General features: G+C 36.7%; 1 protein-coding gene across 3 annotated transcripts; it reads left to right on the top strand.

The window, feature by feature from the left end:
* Positions 1-4,669: 4,669 nt before the first annotated feature.
* On the top strand, positions 4,670-20,327 carry LOC112569644. Of its 3 annotated transcripts, XR_003100491.1 has the most exons (13): positions 4,670-5,670; positions 7,344-7,425; positions 8,755-8,875; positions 10,950-10,990; positions 11,398-11,554; positions 12,251-12,294; positions 12,754-12,922; positions 13,549-13,595; positions 14,302-14,482; positions 15,127-15,170; positions 15,826-16,005; positions 18,995-19,033; positions 19,476-20,327. XR_003100491.1 is itself a non-coding variant. In XM_025247504.1 (12 exons), exons 2-11 carry the CDS (start codon positions 7,353-7,355, stop codon positions 15,987-15,989), a joined length of 1,041 nt encoding a protein of 346 aa, XP_025103289.1. In that variant the 5' UTR covers positions 4,670-5,670; positions 7,344-7,352; the 3' UTR covers positions 15,990-16,005; positions 18,995-19,145. The 3 variants fall into 3 exon arrangements, 2 of the variants coding, with proteins under 2 accessions (XP_025103289.1, XP_025103288.1); XM_025247504.1 differs by lacking the exon at positions 19,476-20,327 and having other exon boundaries at positions 18,995-19,145; XM_025247503.1 differs by lacking the exons at positions 18,995-19,033; positions 19,476-20,327 and having other exon boundaries at positions 15,826-16,688.
* The last annotated feature ends 30 nt before the right edge of the window (positions 20,328-20,357 follow it).

Here is a 20,357-nt window from a genome sequence, read left to right as displayed (position 1 = left end):
GAATTTGTACTTTTTTAAAAGTTAGGATTGTAATATTATTTTTTTAGGGCCTAAAACAATCACACGTAACACAAGCTATTTTATAAAGCAGAATGAAAACAAAATCGAAAATAAATGTTTTGAGCCTGAGGAACAGAAATTTTTATAGTTTTCAAGAGCATGAGTTTCAAGAAGCAAAATTTCGGATACAGATGTAAACATCCATTTTTTTAGGTGCCTTCTTGTTTACCTTTCCGTTTTTGTCACTGATGGTGTATCGTCGGTCATCTCTCTTTTTTCTTGCGATAGACAACTCGTCTTCAGTACAAGATTCCGTTCCGACCAACTTATTCCTAGGTCGTAGTTCAACGCTAAGAGCTCGTCTTCGTAGAACTGAGCCATTTCGCATGAAATTTGTAACTATTCAATGTAATGATTTCAGTATAAACAAGAACTGATTAACTCATTACATCCACTTATTAATCGTGATATAAAAATTGTCATGAGACTGATGAGCTTTAAAAGTAATTGTGCACATGAAATGCAGTCCACCTGATCCAAAAGTGCGTTATTAATTAGAGATATCAATCAATCAATCTTTGCTGTTGTGCCAAGCATAATCCAGGACAGAAATTTTTCTTTGCTCAAAAAATAATTTATACATGTGAACATATATATATATAAACACGCACACACCCACATAGCGACATTTGACACGCACGCACACCTATACCCTCTCGCACATACACATGAACTTCATCCAATGCATCATCGTCTGTCATCTCCAGAGAAGATCCTATTGAGGATCAATAAGACACTATCGATCTTTCAAACATGTGGGTGGTGAGGAATGTTTCCTAAAGATAAAGATGTAATTTTTTTCGAAAAAGGTAATGCGGCCCTACGAGTTCTTGTTCCTTTTATTCAAGATGCTGATGAGTGCTGGCACAAGGACCTCTAAGAGACAGCTTTTCGCGCACGTGACACTTTGTAGCGCCTACCCGAGGGCAACAGCTGAAGATTGGGATGGAGAGGGTGTGTTTGGTCTGAGGTGATGTTGTTTGCCATCTTTCTGACTGCATCAAGACACATGGAAGACAGTGGCAGCTGTGGTGTACCAGTAATTTTATTTGCATATAGTGACTCGAGAGCTCTACTACGTTTTTAGCAAATCTTTACATAATGGCCCCAATCACAATTAACCTAACACAATTAAAAGATGCTAATTATGTTCAAAGCCTATAAGCCACTGGCTTATATATGTTTTACATATATGTAAAGGTAAACATCTACATAAACACACACACACAAATATATATTTAAATACATGTATTTTTGGATACACGCAGAAATATACCTAGATTAAACAACTTGGTAGTGGGACGGCAATAAGTTTAGATGTACGTATCTTCAGCACGAGGTCTGTTTGACTCCACCTCATAGATAAATTCCTAGATGACTTTTTGAATTGTATACTTGGCGTCTGCTTTAGCAATACTAAACACTATCTTATCAAGATTTTTTTTAACTGTGTGGACGCGTATGCGTACTTGTGCGTGTTTGTGTGTATGTGTGTGTGTGCGCGCGCGCGCGCGGTTATGGTTTTGTGCATGCGTCTCTCTCTGTACGCGCATATGTGTGTGTTCCTGAAAAAGTTGTCTAAAATCGGTGCTCTAGCCCCCAGAGTGCCATAGAATGATTGGCCTCAGTAAGCAGGTTCTCTGAGGTCTTCAGTGTCAGCGATTGTTGATTTTTAGGGAAAGTGCTTCCACCTTGCTGTGATTTTTGCGCTGTGAGGGTAGGGGTCATTGAGGTGTTAGTGGGTATGGTGGATGTGGGTGTAGGGAATGGGAGTTGCTATCTTGTGATGCAGCAGGTATTGTCTATTTTCTTTATGCTCTCTTTTTCTGTTGGTGGGTAGGTTTTGCCAAGTTTGTTTTGGCGGTGGACTGTGCTGGTGTCCTCTCTCTTTTTTTTTTTTTTATCTGCTATTTGCTACCTATGCCTAGTAAGCCTGTTTGTTTGCCGTGATTGTGTATGGTTTTAACTTTTTTCCCCCGTTTTAGTCTTGGTTTTAGACTGTTTCTTACGCGACGCTCTCGCCCTGACCACCACTGCACTGTCCATCAGACATCCACAGTCCGAGCTGAATCGTTGACGACATGACGACAAAGAGAGAGGCAGGCATAGAAACATGTATGACACGCAAAGGAAGTCAATTATTAAAATTAGGGGTCATCAGCCTAAATTACACAGTAAAAATGCTAGTTGCAGGGCGATAAAAGTAAGATGGTAGAGGTTTTCTCGTTTGGCATATTTTAATAATAATAATATAGTAATAATGATTGATGAGTTTTATACATTCTGAAGCTTATCAGTGAGGTATTGTGAACAGCCAGCAAGAAGAGCATTACGATAGCCTAGCTGAGACAGAACAAATGAGAAGATGAGAACTTGGCTTGTTGAGATGGGCAGAATATGGCGAGTGGAGCATGAGAAATGTGAGAAAGGTGTTTATCTAGACTCTAAAGCAGGCTTGGGCAAGGGGCGGCCCGCGGGCCGCCTCCGGCCCGCCTCCTGTCTCTGACTGGCCCGCCCGCTGGCCCGCCCGCCAGTATATATACTATATATACAGTATTGGGTAAAACTGAGTTGACTATATTAGTCCGGCCCTCTAAAACCATCCCAATTTCTCAAGCGGCCCCTTGGAAAAATTAATTGCCCACCCCTGCTCTAAAGGCTACGGACAATGGGAGGCTGAGATGAAATGTTAATGACAGACATTAATGGACAAGCGTCCTGCGCTTGACTGCTCTCTGTACATGGTGATGTTTTATAGCCTGATAAGAGTAAAGTGTTCCAGGTATATCTTTTTTAACAACCAAAACGCATGTAGGTCTCCTGTCATCATGCACAGACCAGGGGCGTGCACGGTCCGTGGGCCAGACGCTTCTGGCATCTCATTTATATAAAGTATGAAAGGAAAATACTTACGTGAACATTTACCTACATCGCTTTAAACTCAGACACACAACGCGTGCCCCTAATTGCACTACTTTTTTTATATTCAAACAGCTTGAAATAACTTGGCTGAAGATAACATTAAGATATCATTATGATAACACAAGCGAGATTTCTGCCTCACATGTCTTGCAAAGCCTCGTGGTCCATAGATATGATGCAAGGGGAAGGTGCCCAGGGGCAGACTGGAAAAACAAGGGCATGGGTCTTGTTTGCAAAGTTGTGAAGAGGTGTTCAGTTCGCGCAAACATTCTTTTATGTCACTTTACCCTATGGCATTGTTGCCACCGCTTTATAACCCTAGCTTAAACATTATAAACATCAACACATTTCTCAAAAAAAGAGAGGTAATAAACTAGTGCTGAAGGCATTGCTAGAAGAACAATACAAAATCAAGCGAAAGACCTAGGAAAGAAATTTACCAGGAACATAAAAGTGTTCTGCTTGTTACAAGTCAATTATATCTAACAACAATGAGATTACACGGGGAATACCATAATATTCAAAAGAATCATTTGACTTGAAGCTGTGGCTAGCCCTATCCCCTCTCTCTACCCCACACATGATTATACAGTACAGTGAAAAATTGAAGAGACGAACTGGAAAGTGCATCAGACGTAGTCTTAAAAATAAAAAGAAACGAACAAACAAACAAACAAACAAACAAACAAACAAAAAACTGAATAGTTCTCTAAACCCATCTAACAAGCTAAATGGAACAGCAAACTTTCTTTCACTACGAAGATGGCGGAAAGATGTACATTCTAGAGCTGAAAAACAAGCAACATTGTATGAAAAAAGCAACAGTAGCCTGACACCCCTTCCCCCAAAAAAGATTCACAATCTTAATATCTAGCTATTAATAAAATGCAGAGCCTTAGCTACTCAAGCTTGAAGATCATATCTACAACACAAAAAGGTCAATTGTAAAATAATAACCAAAGTACGATCTTTATTAAACAATTATAACTGAAAGTCAACACTTTAACATTAGTGTAACATAAGGAGTCTGGTAACAAGTTTAGTAAACTGTCACTAGATACTTGGCAAGCAATTTCGACCTTCAATGCAGAGAAGAGAACACCAGCAACATTTATCAACATTGGCCCTCCTCTCTATCGTTGCCTCTTCCCTTTTCACTCTTTCCATTCCCCTTCCATTTTGTATCCATTCGAATATTCCCCAGACCTCTATCCTTTTAAAGTAAAATCACCTTTAAGTAGAGCAGCCTTTAAATTTTGAACCAACAAGAAGAAGACAGCAAGAACTGCTTTATAACTACAGTCCCAGGGTAAAGCAACATCTGGGGTATGTCGACGCCGCATCTGCTGCTGCGACAAGACGCTTGTCCCTAAGCTTGCAATGTTGCCCAGGGCAACGCCTTAATATCCATTTATATCTTTGGGATCATTGTGAACCGAAGTTAAGAAATGCGGACAGCGATGCAGTGTACAAAATAATAAAGCATTTTACAACGCATGAAGCGTTTAAATTTTAGAAAAAAAAATGCAAAAACATAGTGGGATTTATTCCAGATACTAAAATTGTTTCATCTTGATGGTTCCAGCAAAGCCAGCCATAGATGTTTAGATCAGTGGTTTGAACTAGTGACCTCTGTGTAACTAACCACTGTTGTGTAGTCCCAATGCATTATTTGGACGCGGTTTACTATTTAGTGGTTCATAGCAGGTTGTAGTCTTACAGGCTAATCTCCACCAGAAAAACTCACTTGCGATGTTACTACTGATCCTGTTTGAATACAAATATACTACTCCCAGAAAGCCAATGGCCATTTTAGGGTATGGAATGTAAGCAGCCTAAATGAAAGGGAACCACCTGACAATGAAATGAATTGGAAACTTTGAATTGTGACTGCACATTCTACGTGGATAAATTGAAATTGTTTGATTTTTATGCAATTATTCAATTCCACAATGATTCAAACAAGTACAGCTATAACTGTAAATAAAACACGAAGCTACACAGGGGAACAACCGCACAATCTGACACTATCTCTTCTTCTTTCAATATTTCCATATTCGCTTGGCACAACATATTAAATGTAGGGCACGCTCCGTATGGTGATGCTTTGAACAGGTGAGTACCGAGAGCGCTTTCTGCAGGCGCTACAAAGAAGCTAAGCATCACTGCTTCGGGTAGAAGGTGGTCCTACAAGCCTTCATTGAAAACGAGCAATTATTTTTTACGGATGGTGACCGAAAGTGGGGTGAGGATCACTTATTCTTCGCACGCTCCAGTAACCTAAAGAACTCGCTCCACCGCTGTCTACAATGCCCTGGCCTGCAGCCACTCATGCATTTAGTGGTTGAATAAATGTACTTCAAAATATCTGGCAATGAAAACACGTCTCTGAAGTCAGAGATTAGTCCTGCGTGACTTAGGAAACGACTGGGGTGTGACACTCGGTATCCACCAAAAAACTGTGAGTGTGGGTAAAGAGGATCCAGAAACGTGGAGAAAAGGAAAGGTCATTTGAAAGTAGGTCTGTGTTAACTGGAAGTAGGTGCTCGTATTTAACATAATTTTTACTTCCAGTCACGAAAGCCAACATTTGTTTTTTGTAAATATCACTAATCTTTGGAATACAAGAGCGTTGATTCCAGGTATTGTGGGAAAATACAAACCCTGCATTTAGTGGATACGACTTTCGTAAGTAAAATACTTATGTTATCTATCTTTTCAAAACTGAGCCTAGCATCACAGAGTTCAGGGAACATCTCATATTACTCTCCACCTGAGAAATCGGCTTTAAATCAGGTTTTTGCTCTCAATTTTCCTGCCTTAAACACAGTAACAGCCACCGCACGCTTTTCTCGCGATTTTGGGCGCACAATGCTCACAGCGGGTTATCTCATCTGATTGCTTGCTATCCATTCTGAACACACACTTCAGCTGTTGATGGAAACAATTTTGTTCACATAGATGGCAGAATTTAATGCTAAAAATATGCTGACTCCGTACTTTTACTCAACTAAAACTGCTACGAAGTACATGCCAGAGAGCGAAAAGTAACGATATTCGATCAAAACTAGTCAGGCGCCTAGTAAGCAGCAACCGAATCTGGCTTTGCAACACTAGAGCTCAAGCTGGAATCTGTTCCACACGTTGATTAATTTTTAATGAAGAAAAACGAATGTTGTTTTTGTCCTACTTACTCCACGAGGAGCTTAGGGCCGAAACAACACCTCGCAAGCGGACCCAGTTTAGGGCAGCCCCTTTCCCTCAGTTGGCCCCATGTGGTTCCGATGTCCTTTACCTCGCTCTCTATTATACTTTTCCAAGTCTGCTTTGGTCTCTCAACTCTCCTCAACTCCTGAGGGTTCCAGCCAAAAGTCTGCTTGGCAGAGGTGTCAGCTGGTTTGCTCAACGTGTGTCCTATCCAGTCCTTTTGCGCTTTTTGATGTCTTGGCTAAGGCTGGTTCTTTTTCACATGCTGCTGTTGGAAATATTTCAGGCCATCGTATTCACAGCATATGGCGTAGAGTTCGGTTGGTAAAGGTTTGGAGCTTGTTGTTAATAATGAAGTTTTTCACTCTCCAGGTTTCAGAACCATACAGTAGGACAGCCTTCACATTGGTGTTGAAGATGCGGGTCTTACTGCGGAAGGATCATGCTCGGGAGTTCCAGATGGGGCATAGGCTATTAAAAGCATACCTGACCTTGTTGATGCGGCTTTTAATGTCATCGTCTGCTCCACCGTCCTTCTTGACAATGCTCGCCAGATACACGAAGCGATCTGTTTCGAGGATTTTCTCACCTTGAAGTTGGATTGGGAGTTCCTGCTTGTTGTTGATTCTCATCACTTCTGTCGACCTTTAAGCCAGTCTTTTCCCCTTTCTCTGGTAGCCTACTCAGTTTGGTTTGGGCATGCTGCTGCCGATGAGATAAGAGACTAATGCCATCTGCAAAGTCAAGGTAGTCTAGCTGTTTGGTGAAGATCCGCTGGATACCGGTGTTGATGTCTTGGGTTGTCTTGCGCATAACCTAGTCTATAACCACCAGGAAGATTGTTGGTGATAATAAAGGACCCTGTCTTACGCCAGTCTTCTTTATGAAAGGTTTAGTAAGTTTGCAGTTGTGGATAGCTTGGCAGGACGAGTCTTCGTACAACCCCTGGATACTGTTTTTGAACTTAGGCAGATGAAGTCCCTGTCTGCTCTGTCAAATGCCTTCTCAATGTCCACATAGTCTGCTACTAAATTTCACCGCACGCACCTTTTCTGTGTTCTGAAACACTGAAGAAAAACAGGATTTAAAAAATAAGTTAGTTTATTTGCTAAAGTATTATGCCTAAAATTGCTTTTGTTGCTTTATTTCTTCAGGTGCTCACAATGGATACATTTGCTTGGATTTGTGCAATCATATTTACATCATGTCTACCTGTGCAAGTGGACTGTGTCAAAGGTATTTTCTTCATGTTATCACGAATTTGTGCCGCAAGCTGTTTCATGTATTATTACTGTTATTTCTAAAATGCTATGTTTGCTTTATCGATAACACTCCCAGATAAACATGTGTTAAAGACGTGCTAAAAATGTTGCCTCCGTTGCCTCAAATAGAGGATTTTCCGAAAATATACAGATCAAATGGCAAGTGGGAGGGATAAAATCTTACTGAATGTGTAATTCAGGCAACTAGACGAATGTTCTTCTCAAATGTTCTTCTCGTTTGAGAAAAGCGTTATTTATATCGCATTGGTACCTGAAAGAATTACCAACATGAATATTGGAAGGAGATTTTATACAGGTGAAAGTTCAGGTTTAATGATAACTGAAATTCTAGCGCTGGAATGGGAAACATCTTAGAAGAATTTCTATTATGATTTATTGTCTTTCGTTGGGTAGCATCATTTAGAAAAGATACTATTCAGCCTGATAAAACTTCCATACATGTATCAAGTATTATTCATGGAAACGAAACGTTACTCTTATTGAATTCTAGTTTTGTTTACTGATCCGGACTCCGTAGAAGTAACGAGTAGAGGTTTAGGCCTCGACAAAAGGTTTGTCGGGAACGCCTGACTCCACACATGTATACTAAATATAAAAAGTATAAAATTTTTATACAACAAGAAGACACTGTTTAGTGCACAAAATATATAGAAGTCGGCGTCATTAAAGTCATTAAGCTGAGAAAAAAACAATGCAATCCGCTTCAGAAGATAACTTACACAGTCAGCTATGGAAAAGTCAGACAGGTTAACAAGATCAAAAGAATGCTTTAATCATGAACTTCTTTTATTATGAAACATTTATGGCCATTAAGATCATTATACCCGAATGTTACTTCATCTTAGTGAGAACAGAAGAATGGCATAAAGAAAAGAAGAGAAATTAACAGGTTTGAAAAAAAGCATAAATGAATCTTAAATACACATACATACGTGCACGCTCACACACAGCCTTATACCCGTATAAATTACACGTGTGGACATAAATCTTACACTGATGTAACCAACAGAAACTTTTGTAGGTTTAACGTTTAGGTTGCAGTTTCTAGTTTTCCATCTCAAAACATACACCAGTGTTCAGTTACATTGCAGTTTTATAATACGATCTTTAACACATTATTTTCGAAATCCATTTCCTTTGTATTTGGCTAAGCCTTGTAAGGTCTTTGTAAACGCCTATTTCGCAGCTCGCTGTAACCAAAGAAAGTTTTCTTAGTCACAATTAATCAGACCATTATATATTAATTTTATTAAAATAAAATTTGAAATATGAACATTTTTAGTTTCAGATGATGACACATCACTTCAGCTGTATGAAATACTAACCCTTTTTGGTGAGGCGAGTGTCCTTTACATATCGCTTGTCACGTCCTTGTTTTCAGTCACAACTACATACATTCAAGAGTGAGCAGTATATATATATAATTCTATCAGGGCTTCTGCTAAGGCTAAATTCTTTGGGGTCCTAGGGACCCCTTCTTCAGATTTCTAAGGGGTCCCTTTACAATGCGAAAAAAAATCAACAAATCAACATACTTTGTTCAACTGCCTTTCAGGCACACAAAGCACTGTAATGTCTAGTCAGAAACGGCGAGATTTCTGTGCCATGATGTCTGTGCAAGCATCTGTGATGTGCTTATGCTCACTGTACTTGGGGTGCTCACTTTCTTTCCATTTCTAAGGCAATGAATTTAACCACGCTGTCAACGACATCTTTGAAATAAGTTGAATAAGCTGCACCTGGTGGTGGATGGGAGAGGATGTATGAAAGTATGAATGCCTCAGATGCCATCATTCAAGAGGAAGTTCTCGACCCTAACCTGGCAATTAATAAGTTAGTGAGAACTAGGGTTGTAAGAAACATCAACGAGAGGTGGCACGTTGCTAAAAGTATAAAAGTTGGGAAAAAAAACTGGTGCAAGGTAGAAAAGCGAACCTCGGCATGACGTGACGCCCACAGCTCAGTGACTTTCAGTGGATTCTGAATGTTACGTTAATCATGAGATGAAGGGGGATCGAAGGTGTTTGAAACTGTACAAATAAATTAAACGAGTTTCAGTTGCAAACTATATTTAGCAATAAAACGCCTTTCTCAGCCGACTAGTACTTGATGTAGGGTCAAAGAAAAGTGAGGCGAAACGGCTTCTATCTGAACATACTGTCTTTCCTTACATCTTTCTTTACTCATAAGAGGGGATAATAATATTTAATATTTTCAGTTCATTCCTCCTGATGACTGACCTAAAGTACACCTCGGTTTGAGTCCAGTCTTTGAACTTTGACAAATGGCCAACAATTCACGACTCCAACATAGTGCCCACTGTGTCTTTCTTCGCTTATCTATCCCGACCATTATGCGATCAATTCAGTTGGTTTTATGTTTGTGTCATTTGCGCTGTTCATTCTTCTCTCCTTTATAAATTCTAGTTTTGTTTGTTTGTGGAGAATACAGTCAGTCCTAACCCCGACAGAATGTTCAGATAGAAGTCGTTTCGCATCAACGCTCAGACCCTACCGCAAGTACTGGGTGAGGGAGACGATTTATTGCCATGCAAGTCGGCAGTGCCTGTGATGTCCACCCCGCCTTTTGTGCGGGTAGTAATTGAAGACGACTGGCCGATGGCAGTCCGCACCTCGTGTACTCCTACCTTCCCTCGCACGGACGATACCCTTCATTTCCCCCCGGTGGGAAGATATCGGCCTTTAATGGAACTCTTCTTGGTAAGGGAAAACAAACTCAGTGCAAGGGAAGCTACTCTCACCTTGCAGCAGACGACAATAATAGGTTGGTCTACGATGTCAGACACTACACCTACCCAATTTTGTATCTGTTCTTCGCCCAAATTTGAAGGGGTCCCCTGGGACCCCATTGACGAAAATTGAAGGGGTCCTCCGAACTTTTAATGCGTCTTCTTCTTCGTTCATATTCGCCCCCAGTGGAGCATAGGGCCGCAACCACACGCCGCCATCGGACCCGGTCCTGGGCATCCCTTTCTAGTTGGGACCATGCGTACTGTACGCAATTTTTTGCGTAAGCAGAAGCCCTGAATTCTATCCTCCTTTTCTATACATATATAATTAGTGTCTCACTTCAGGAGTAACCTTATGGGCTTACTGATACATCAAAATTAATGGCAAATAGGCTGGTTGATGTGTGAGCAATACTTCATTTTAGATATCTAGCAGATCAGACATCAAATACTGTCAGATAAAAAGGAATGGTCAGAGACAGAAGATCAGGTATATTTAGAATAGTTTCTCATAGTCACTGTTAGTTTACCATATAAACAGAATACTTTGCCATAGTCAATATTGTTTAAAGATGGCAAAAACAAAAAGAAAGATATGATAAAATAGTAAGACCTAAAGAAGTTCATTCAATACTTATACAGCTAATGATTCATAAGTCCAGTTTTATTGTTTGATTTCATTTTAACACAGTGAGGTCAATACATTTCTCTCATTCCTTTAAAATTAGGTGGAGACGAAAAATCAAAGGGCCGAATCTCTTTCTTTTCCGTAAGTATTATATTGTGTGATATGTCTTTTTATTATTATTGATATTTTAATTACAATATTTCCAGCAGGGAAACAGTGTGCGAATGTAATTAATTCCGCAAACTTTAATTTTTGCCGATGTTTAATCAACCACTTTATTTGTGTTAAGATTAGTTCATTTATCACTTCAAATATATTGGGAAGTGTCTTCTCTTATCTTGTAAAGTATCTTGTAATTAAACTTAACCCACCTGTTTATTAATAGCCATGAGTATTGTTTAATTAAAAAAAAACTTACGACCCGAAAGACTTAACTTTCAATAAAAGCTATATCAGATCGATGATTTCCACAAATCAAACAAACGAAAATAAATTATAATAAATGCAATTTAATTTTTTTATTCAACTTGTTTGTGTTTATATTTCAGAGACTTTTGCAAAGGAAACAGTATTCATGCAAAATACTTTACTGGGAATCACCTGTTACTCTTTATGTCTCTATGTTGGGGTTATGTTATCCTTTTTGGTGTTATTGGCATCCACGGGGTTATCTTACATGATATACGGATTCCTTTTTTCGAAAAAGTGAGTTGTTATCTCTCTCTATATATATATAGGTGTGTGATTGGGGGAAAGGGTATTGTAAGGTGTGATAATATTGGTACTAGCAAAGTTTTTTTACAGATAATGTCCGTCAGGATGTTTTCTCTTTTAAGATGTTATGATACTTCATATACAGTGTTGGGGCTTAGGATAATGGTCTATGAGTTAGATTTTCTGTGTGAGTGTCTGTGTGTGTGAGAGAAGGTATATTCATATATGTTGTTTAAAGTGCATGTATATGTCTAGAGTTCCTTGGTACAAGTGTGTATAGAAGTTGATAATCTTTATTACTGGTTTGTATATGCAGCAAAGTTAAGTGTTGTGTAGTTACTTTGATATATACTCCCACCCCTGCTGGGGCTATGTTCTTGAATCAACAAAAGAAAATCTATCAATTTATCTATTATCTATTTTATTATTCGCCTGCCTAATAGTTTTTCTTTAGCAGTTTGTATTCCTTTCATGTCTTCTGCTGGTCTTAAGTCTGAGAGTCATCTTGCTGATGAGTCTGATTATGTACTACATTAATCACATGTTTGTTGTTATTGTTTTTTTGTTGTTATAATACAAGTTTGTGATTTGGGGCAACAGTATGCATTTTGTCAAATAATCTCGATTACTTTGACTTGTTAACATAATGAAGCCACGATACATTATTTGTAAATTGTATTTAATCAGGTGGAGACATTTCGTACAGCTTGATAGCCCTAAAAGGGAGTTTAGTAAGTATCAGACTTTTTCATCAGGAATTGTCAGTATTTAGCTCTATTCTTGTGGTTTAGGTTTTAGATTGTTTAAAAAATTTCCTGCTTTTGTTAGTCAAACGATGCATTTTACTATTATAGTGGTCTCAAATTTCTACGTCGGAAAACTTTTGTCGAGACCTCAACCTCTACGTCTTACTTCTATGGAGTCAGGTGCTTATTTCACATCTGGGCAAAAAATTAAGTAATCTTCTTCTAAAATGCATCAAACCAAATAATTTTGCATGCTCCAGTTCTAACCACTAGACTGGTTGCTCCCCTTTTTAAGAAAGGTCGGAGGTCGACAGAAAGTCTCTTTGTACGCACAAAAACTAACAAAGGTGAAACATGTTTGATTTGTAAGAACAATAACAGTTACTCTGACTAAACAAAAAAATATGTATGCTGTTACCTAAAATGTATATTTTTATGTTTTAGGTAATTTCGAAATGGAAACAGCATTTTTGGAGTACATAATGTTTGCCAGGACCATTGCGATTTTAGCTGCATTTGTGTTCACATCACTTTTCTCTGTGGTATCCCATGTACGCCTAGTGACATCATTGGTGATAGCGCTCGTTCCATGCATTTTCATCTCATGGAAGCAGTGAGTTAAATTGTGGGTCTAATTTTATGTTTAGCCATATATGTCCACACATACGAACGATTAATAATGATAAAAGCAGAAAAGTAGCCATAGTATATGTACTTGCACACTATATGCTGCATGCCGATTAGAATTTAGTATAAAATTGAAGAATCTGTGTATTACAAAACTTCCACGACAATAACGGCTCTTACAAAGAAAGTAGGAATTCTATTTATTGCATGTATTCCAATGTATAAGATAAGTCTTTTGTCTGCAAAATAAATTTGAAAGACGAATTTTAGAGAATGCTGGTAAATCTCTCTAAATCAGAAAAAACAATTTGTTAAATGTTTTTGCTCTCGTTTTATTCTGTTGTTAGTACTTCTAGTATTAGGTTGTTAAGTTTCCCATTTATTAAGAAACTCTAATTTTTTGTGTTTTACATAAAATGATTCGTATAAGAAAAATGACTTCCGAAGCAAAAAGAGAGTAAAACTAAGAAACGGAATTAAAAGTGGACGTCCGAGAGAGAAATTTATAATACTAGCTAGCACAAAAAGACCATGATATGTCAGTTTATTTACACAATAAAACTTTTAATACATCTATAATTAGCTTTACAATAACATTTTGAATCTTATCAGGTTGAAAATTGTAGAACATCATAGGGAGCAACATAACCCTGGAAATGGTAAGTATAAGAAGTATGCTCCAAAAGTGTAACAGGTGTGTGATGTCTCGTGTCTAGACTTTGGAAAGCTGTCTGATTTCGTACTTACATTTGTGAGAACATCCCCAGTTTGTCATGTACAGTACACACTTGTTCTACAAATACTTCGATAATCTGGTTTCATATCATACTCTATCACTTGTTATTGTACACTTAAAATATTCCCACTGAGCTAAGGTCCTTAACTATTGCCAAATCCATGATAATAATAACTATAAATAAATCATCATTATCATCAATCATCATCAATCATCACCAATCATCTTTATCATCATCTTCATCATCAAAATCATTAACACGAACAATGCACTCATAACACCCACTCACTATACATCTCTAACCAAGAACACAATTATGGACTACTGTAGTCGGTCTCTTTGGTCAGTAACAAAACAGATAGCACCACACTTTTACCCGTTCAAAGTCTTATCTCTTGCCTTCCTGTCGTCTTAGATGGCTTTTGTAATTTCACCTGGTTATGTTCACTACAATTATTTAAAAGCGCTGTGAGCTTGCTCATAAGGCTAAAATATCAAGATACATCAATTAACTCTACTATCATTAATTTAAAAATCTCCATCACTAGTAAATAAAAATACAAGAAAAACTAGCAGAAATAATTTATAAAAAAAATTAATGCTATTGAAATATTAATGTTATGTTCCAGGTATTCACGAAGGGGAACAAACAATGATGAAGTTTGCACTGTTTTGCATGAGCATGGTTAATATAGCCACATGCGTATTCTTAGTCGTATTCCTACTGCAACATCCCGTCGTATCTCCAGCTGTGACCAAAATATTATGCTTGGTGATCCTTCTTCCATGCGTGTTCATCCTTTGGGATCAGTGAGTCGTACTTTGTCTATCTGCCAATCAACCAGAAAACTAAAAACAAGATATTTATATCGGTAGAAACAGGAGAAGTGAATTATAAACGTGTGATCACATAATTTGGCACAAATTCTTAATAGTGTCCATTAGGGTTCAAAATGCTTTTGGATTTTTTTGTAAATGGTATCACTTCAACAGTGTTCATTTGTAATTGTTAGTTGCTAAGCTGACAGTAGTAGTAGTAATAATAATAATAATTCCTCGTAGACATAAGACATTTTTGTCCTATATTTGTCATTTTTAATCATGCATAAAATTTACATATTTCTAAAACTTTTAACAGTCAACAGTTATTTGCCTTAATTTGGTGTTGGTTGTAGATATTGCCATTTGACACACCTCTATTTTTAAAGTCATGCATAAAACATCATTTTAATCATTATTTTGCATAATGATAGACTTTCTTTCAGTTACGTGAAGGTAAGAAACACTTCGAATATAGGGTAGTAGAGATAAAGAAACAGGTAATTTGTGAATCATCTAAATTTATGACACAATGTAATATACAGAAGTGAACTAAGATAATTGGATTTGATTTGTTTACACAATAAGTATAAACTGTGCATATCTCTTACATTCCCAGTTTTGTATTCAATCAGGTGGGAACGTATTGAGCTTCAGCTCCTGAATTACCCACGCAGCTGTAAGTATTAGACCGACATTACTGCTACTAAAACGAACGTGGGGTCTTGTGTTTGCTAAATACTAGTACAAAATATTAGCATTGATTGTGCGATTTCAGTGTCTGTGAAACATCTTTAGATGTTATTTGCTATTCCACCTATCTGCAAAATCAAGCTGAAGGCATTTAGCACAAATGGTAATTCCATGCCTCTCTGTGGGTTCGAGACTCTGAGAAGCGCAATGAAGTTTGGGCTTTAAGATGAAAGTTATCACAAAAGACCTATCCTTACCCAATTTTGCATATCATGTAGCCAAAGCGTCTCCAAATTTTTACAATTAAGTCAGTCAAGAACTACAGCGAAAAATTACCTTAGTTTCTATGCACTTTATACACAATTTCTAAACTTTGGTGGTTCTGATTTTCTCCATTTTGGATCAAGATTATAAAGGTATTCACGTCAATCTATAGTGAAATGATTGTGAGCAGATTAAGGACAACGGCATCAAAACTTCGTTTTTTACTTAAATCACATTTTATCTTAGTTATACTTTCCTAGAAAATTTTACACATGCTCAAAATCTTCCACTATTCCAATAATTACATTCAAAAACCCTGCAGAAGTAATAAGTATTTATATTTATGATGCACCAGAAATGATTTCTGAATGTTTCAGACTATCTCCAAAGGGAAAATGCACTTCTTCATCACCCATCATTAGGCATGACAGCTGCTTTTTATGCCGCATGTGTATATCAAATGCTGTACCCGATGTTATCTCCAGTGGTTTCACCAGTAGTATTCCTACTGAAGTACATGGTCAATCTAAGGAAGCACTGAGTTGAACTGTGTAAAGGTGCTGTACTTGTGAGAGATATTAAATGTACTTTAAACGTGTTATGTAAAATAATTAAAGTTTAATAATTTTATTTCGATATCTTTTACCCTTCCTAATTTATCACCTGCAAGCTACAGATTGTTTTGTCAGTGTAGGACGGTTATTTTCAATCAGAGACCCATGTGACTCTTAAATAGGCGATTTGATCAAAAAGATTCTGTAATGAAGAAACCTAGCAGAACCCTACTAGAATTTTTTTTTTTTTTTTTTTTTTTTTTTTGTTTGTCTCACGGATACATGAAATAGAAATTACAATATCTTGCAATATAATACAATCATATGCACATAAGGTATCAATCATTCGTTCGTTCCAGAGGTTGAAAAGAAATCGCCTGCAGGCAGTCCATTAGTACAAGTACAAGTACATAGTGATGATGATTACGAGGATGATTATGAATGATTACGAGGATGATGATTGAATAATTGATTTACTGGCTGAAGGATTAGCAAAACAAGTATTTAGATTACAATAAACGCTTGGAGACATCACAGTGCAGACTCAATCATGCTGTTGTGATTGCAAAATTTTTTAACAGAGAACCTCCATCTTCATTGGTTGCATACCACAAACTGCAAAACAATTTCCAGAAATGTGCAGTTTGTTCCAGCATAACTCAGAGTTTGACTGACACAAAAACTGCAGCCATACTGTTCTCACAAAAACTTTGTTTCTCCTTTGTTACAAAAATTATCTTTCACACAAGTTCAGCAAATGTATATATATGTATATATCAAAAGTAGGAAAAAGCTTTAGTAAAAGCTGAAAACAATTGTTCGATCTAGTTCATTACATGACAGTAACTACACCCTCACTATGTAGGAATGTTTGCATAATAGAAATTTACAAATTTATTTAATCTCGAGGCAACAGCCAACAAACTGTTATTCAGAGCAATAATAGCAACCCATTTTTGTTCACAGCAGCTAACCATGAAGAACCAAAATATTTTCTATATAAAACAGCAATTTTTAAACAATGAAATATCACACACAAATTGTTCAGTTATACTTTACTTGTGAAACTGTACAGGCAAAGTAATTTTTTTTTTATTATTAAGCAATACATATATCAACATAAACAATGAACATGTGCACATAAATTCAACAAATTCAACAATTTTAAAAATACATCTATCTGCTAGACAAAATCCATAACTGAAGAGAAGAGATAGAGCGGGAAGGAAAAAAAAAAAAAAGAAAGAAAGAAAGAAGGAAAGGTGTCCACTTGGCTAGTGTTAGATTAATATGTTGCACCATGCAATTTACATTAAACAACATAGTCGTGAAATTATATATTTCCAGATAAACTCATAAAATTCTTATAATCAGCCCAGCTTATTATAAATTCATGCAATTTCATATTAACAAGTGCACTAAATTCCTCAATCTTGTATTTTCTATTTAGCTGTAGCATAAAAAACTCTTAAGTCTGGCTGTTTCTTCTCTATTTTACATTTATAGATATAACCACTTTGCTTCTAGTAGTATATTCTCTAACGTCTTATCTATTGGACAGTTTGCTTCATATCCAAATAGTATTACAGATTCATTAAGTGCTAATTTATTATTTTTAGGGCATTTTTCTCTTATTGCTTTTCTAAGCTTGTCCAAAATAGTTTGGTTGCCTTCAGCGCCAAAATAAATGTTCAATTGTCTCCCTTTCCTTGCCACAGAAAGTACATTTATTTATTAACTTCTACCCCCATATATTCTGCCAGGGAGTTTGTACCTAGAATTCTGTGTGTAATTCTGCACTGAAACCATCTCAGTTTAATATCTTCTATTCCTTGAACCTTTGAAAATATTATTTTCCAGGGTAATTGAGCCCCATTTATTTTCCCACTTTTCACAACATTTGGGCCTGATTGTACTTTCTGTCAATATTTCGTAATAATATTGGAACCTTTTCTTTATAGAATTAATTAGTTTAATAGCTTTTGAAGTTTCTTGTGCAGTGTTGTTCCTAATTGTAATGCCACTGACTGTATAAATTTTTTAATTATTTTTGCACATCCCATATATGTTAACTATATCTATTGTTGTTCCATACTTGGCATTAATTCCATCCAGGGACAGAAGTACACCAGATTCATTATAAAAATGTTGAATTCTATATAACCCTTTACTAACCCAGTTTTTAAAGAAAAATAACTTCTTGGCCAAGCTGAAATCTACTGTTTAAATGTATTGGTTCTGCCATCACCTCTCTAATGTTCTGGCTTGACTAATAATAGAATTCCCCATAAGCATTTAATACATCTTCCAGAGTTTATTTTTATGTTGTGTGTCAAAGTACACATTTGGGCCATATTTATCAATATCTACGAGTTTTGGGTATGTCTTTATCACTACATCTTTCCTACTAGAAATATTAATTACTAATAAAATTTAATTAAAAATAAGAAATAAAAATGCAGTAAATGTTTAGCCTGACATGCTTGACTGTTTAGAGACTGATGCTGGTAAACTCCATTCTTTTCCAAGTAACTGCACAGCAGATATTGTCAATTGTCGGATTATCAGATAAACGAAGCTGATAAAAAGGCTTTGGAGCTTTGCTAAAAAAAATGTTGATCTCTCCAATACAAATGTTCTATTTTTCCAGTTCCTGATTCTGTTACTACCTGTAATGAGTTTTTACCTTTTCTTGTATTCATTGCCAGTTATAATGTCATGTTATTTTGCATTAATGACTAACATCTGATACCAGTAATAGCTAGAAACAACTTTCAATGTTTTGGTTTATTAAAAATATTCTGAACGATGACAGTTCCAGTCTAAACTCTTAAACTCTTCACAAGAAAGAATGGAACAAATAAAAGCAGAAAGAGGGAAAAGAAGCAAAGGAAAAAAAATTTGATGACCTTAACTTTGTATTAATAATCTTTCTAGTATTTAAAAGTCTAACATATTTTTTTACAATACTTTGTATTTTATTTACTTTCAGATCGCTGTCGCAGGTGTCTTTGACAAAAGTGCTGGAGAAAATAAGATAAGATAAGATAAGATAAGATAAGATAAGATAAGATAAGATAATACTTTATTAATCCCTAGAGGGCAATTCAGTTGCAGCTCGATTATATATATCAACCCACAGGCAGTCGTGTTGCAGTCAATCATACCAGCTCGATTAAAGTCATACATGATCGCATGCACATCACATTCATAATCCATTCAAAAGTCTGACGGCTGAAGCAACAAAAGACAGCCGCAGTCGGTTTGTCCTGCATGCAGGCATACTATATCGGCGACCTGATGGAGCTGGACAAGTTCACCCGACAGGAGCATGCCTGTCATCACGAAGGATGGCAGACACTTTCAGAAGAGTCCTCCTGTTATACAGATCCTGAAGAGAACTCTGGGTGGATCCAACGACTTTGGAGCAGGTGGATACCACACGATGTAGGCTGCTCTTGTCCTTCACCGATAATAATAGCAGTAGACAGTGCGAACTGCTTCATAAGCACTTAAACACTCATGTTTTCCTCTTCGCAGTGTGAACCGTACGGAGGATGTTGATTCCCCTACAGGATTCAAATCCATATCACAAAATATAAACTTTGTGTCAAGAGTAAGGTGAAATTCTGATAATTGGCGGTAAAACATTTGATGAAGTCTATTTAGGGATATCTACAAAACTTCAAGACATTTTTAAAGCTTGTGACAGAGTGTGTTATCGCTAACAAGACATCAACTATTCAAAATTGAGATGAAAGACAAGAGACATAAGTCCTGTAGTAAGGATGTACAAGGATGACAAGGGATATACCATCTTCTGGTTCATGTGCCTTAATCTACACTGCAAGAAGTACACGAATCTTCACTGATTATTATTAATAATAATAATAAGTAAGCAATATTGCACAGGTGGACCCAGATGTTGCAACAAGTGAGAAAACAAATAAAATATCCAATTTTCTTGGAAAAAATATTCTACAAAATGACCTGTCTCTTGTTGGAAAGCTACGCTCTTACTTATTACTGTACAACATTCTACATATTATCTCCCTTGCTATTCAATTACAAATGAATTTGCATTCGGGAAAATAGAAGACTATTTCCCGTCTTAACTATAAAATTTTACCAGGATTAAAAATTAGCTATCTTGCCCTATACAAACTCATTATAATCTCTATGTATTTATAGATATTGTTTTATCCATTTTTTTACAATAAAATATGCTTTTAAGTATTTTGGAGTGTTGAAAAGTTTTCAACAGTGTAAATTGTTTGTTTCCATCAGAAATTAAAAGATTTGCATGGTGCTTTTATGATGCTTTTAAGCTAATTGTAGAAAAATAATATTTTAAT

Source organism: Pomacea canaliculata, linkage group LG7 (assembly GCF_003073045.1).
Source record: "Pomacea canaliculata isolate SZHN2017 linkage group LG7, ASM307304v1, whole genome shotgun sequence".
Lineage (NCBI taxonomy): Eukaryota > Metazoa > Mollusca > Gastropoda > Architaenioglossa > Ampullariidae > Pomacea > Pomacea canaliculata.
Note: the sequence above shows the minus strand (reverse complement) of the source record. Positions and strands in the feature narration are given on the sequence as shown.

Excerpts from the sequence above, each read along its gene's own strand:
- LOC112569644 (XM_025247504.1), top strand. The coding sequence starts at position 7,353 with ATGGATACATTTGCTTGGATTTGTGCAATCATATTTACATCATGTCTA. Across the intron at positions 8,876-10,949 it reads ACAACTACATACATTCAAGA|GTGGAGACGAAAAATCAAAG; the intron begins GTGAGCAGTATA and ends CTTTAAAATTAG. Across the intron at positions 12,923-13,548 it reads ATTTTCATCTCATGGAAGCA|GTTGAAAATTGTAGAACATC; the intron begins GTGAGTTAAATT and ends GAATCTTATCAG.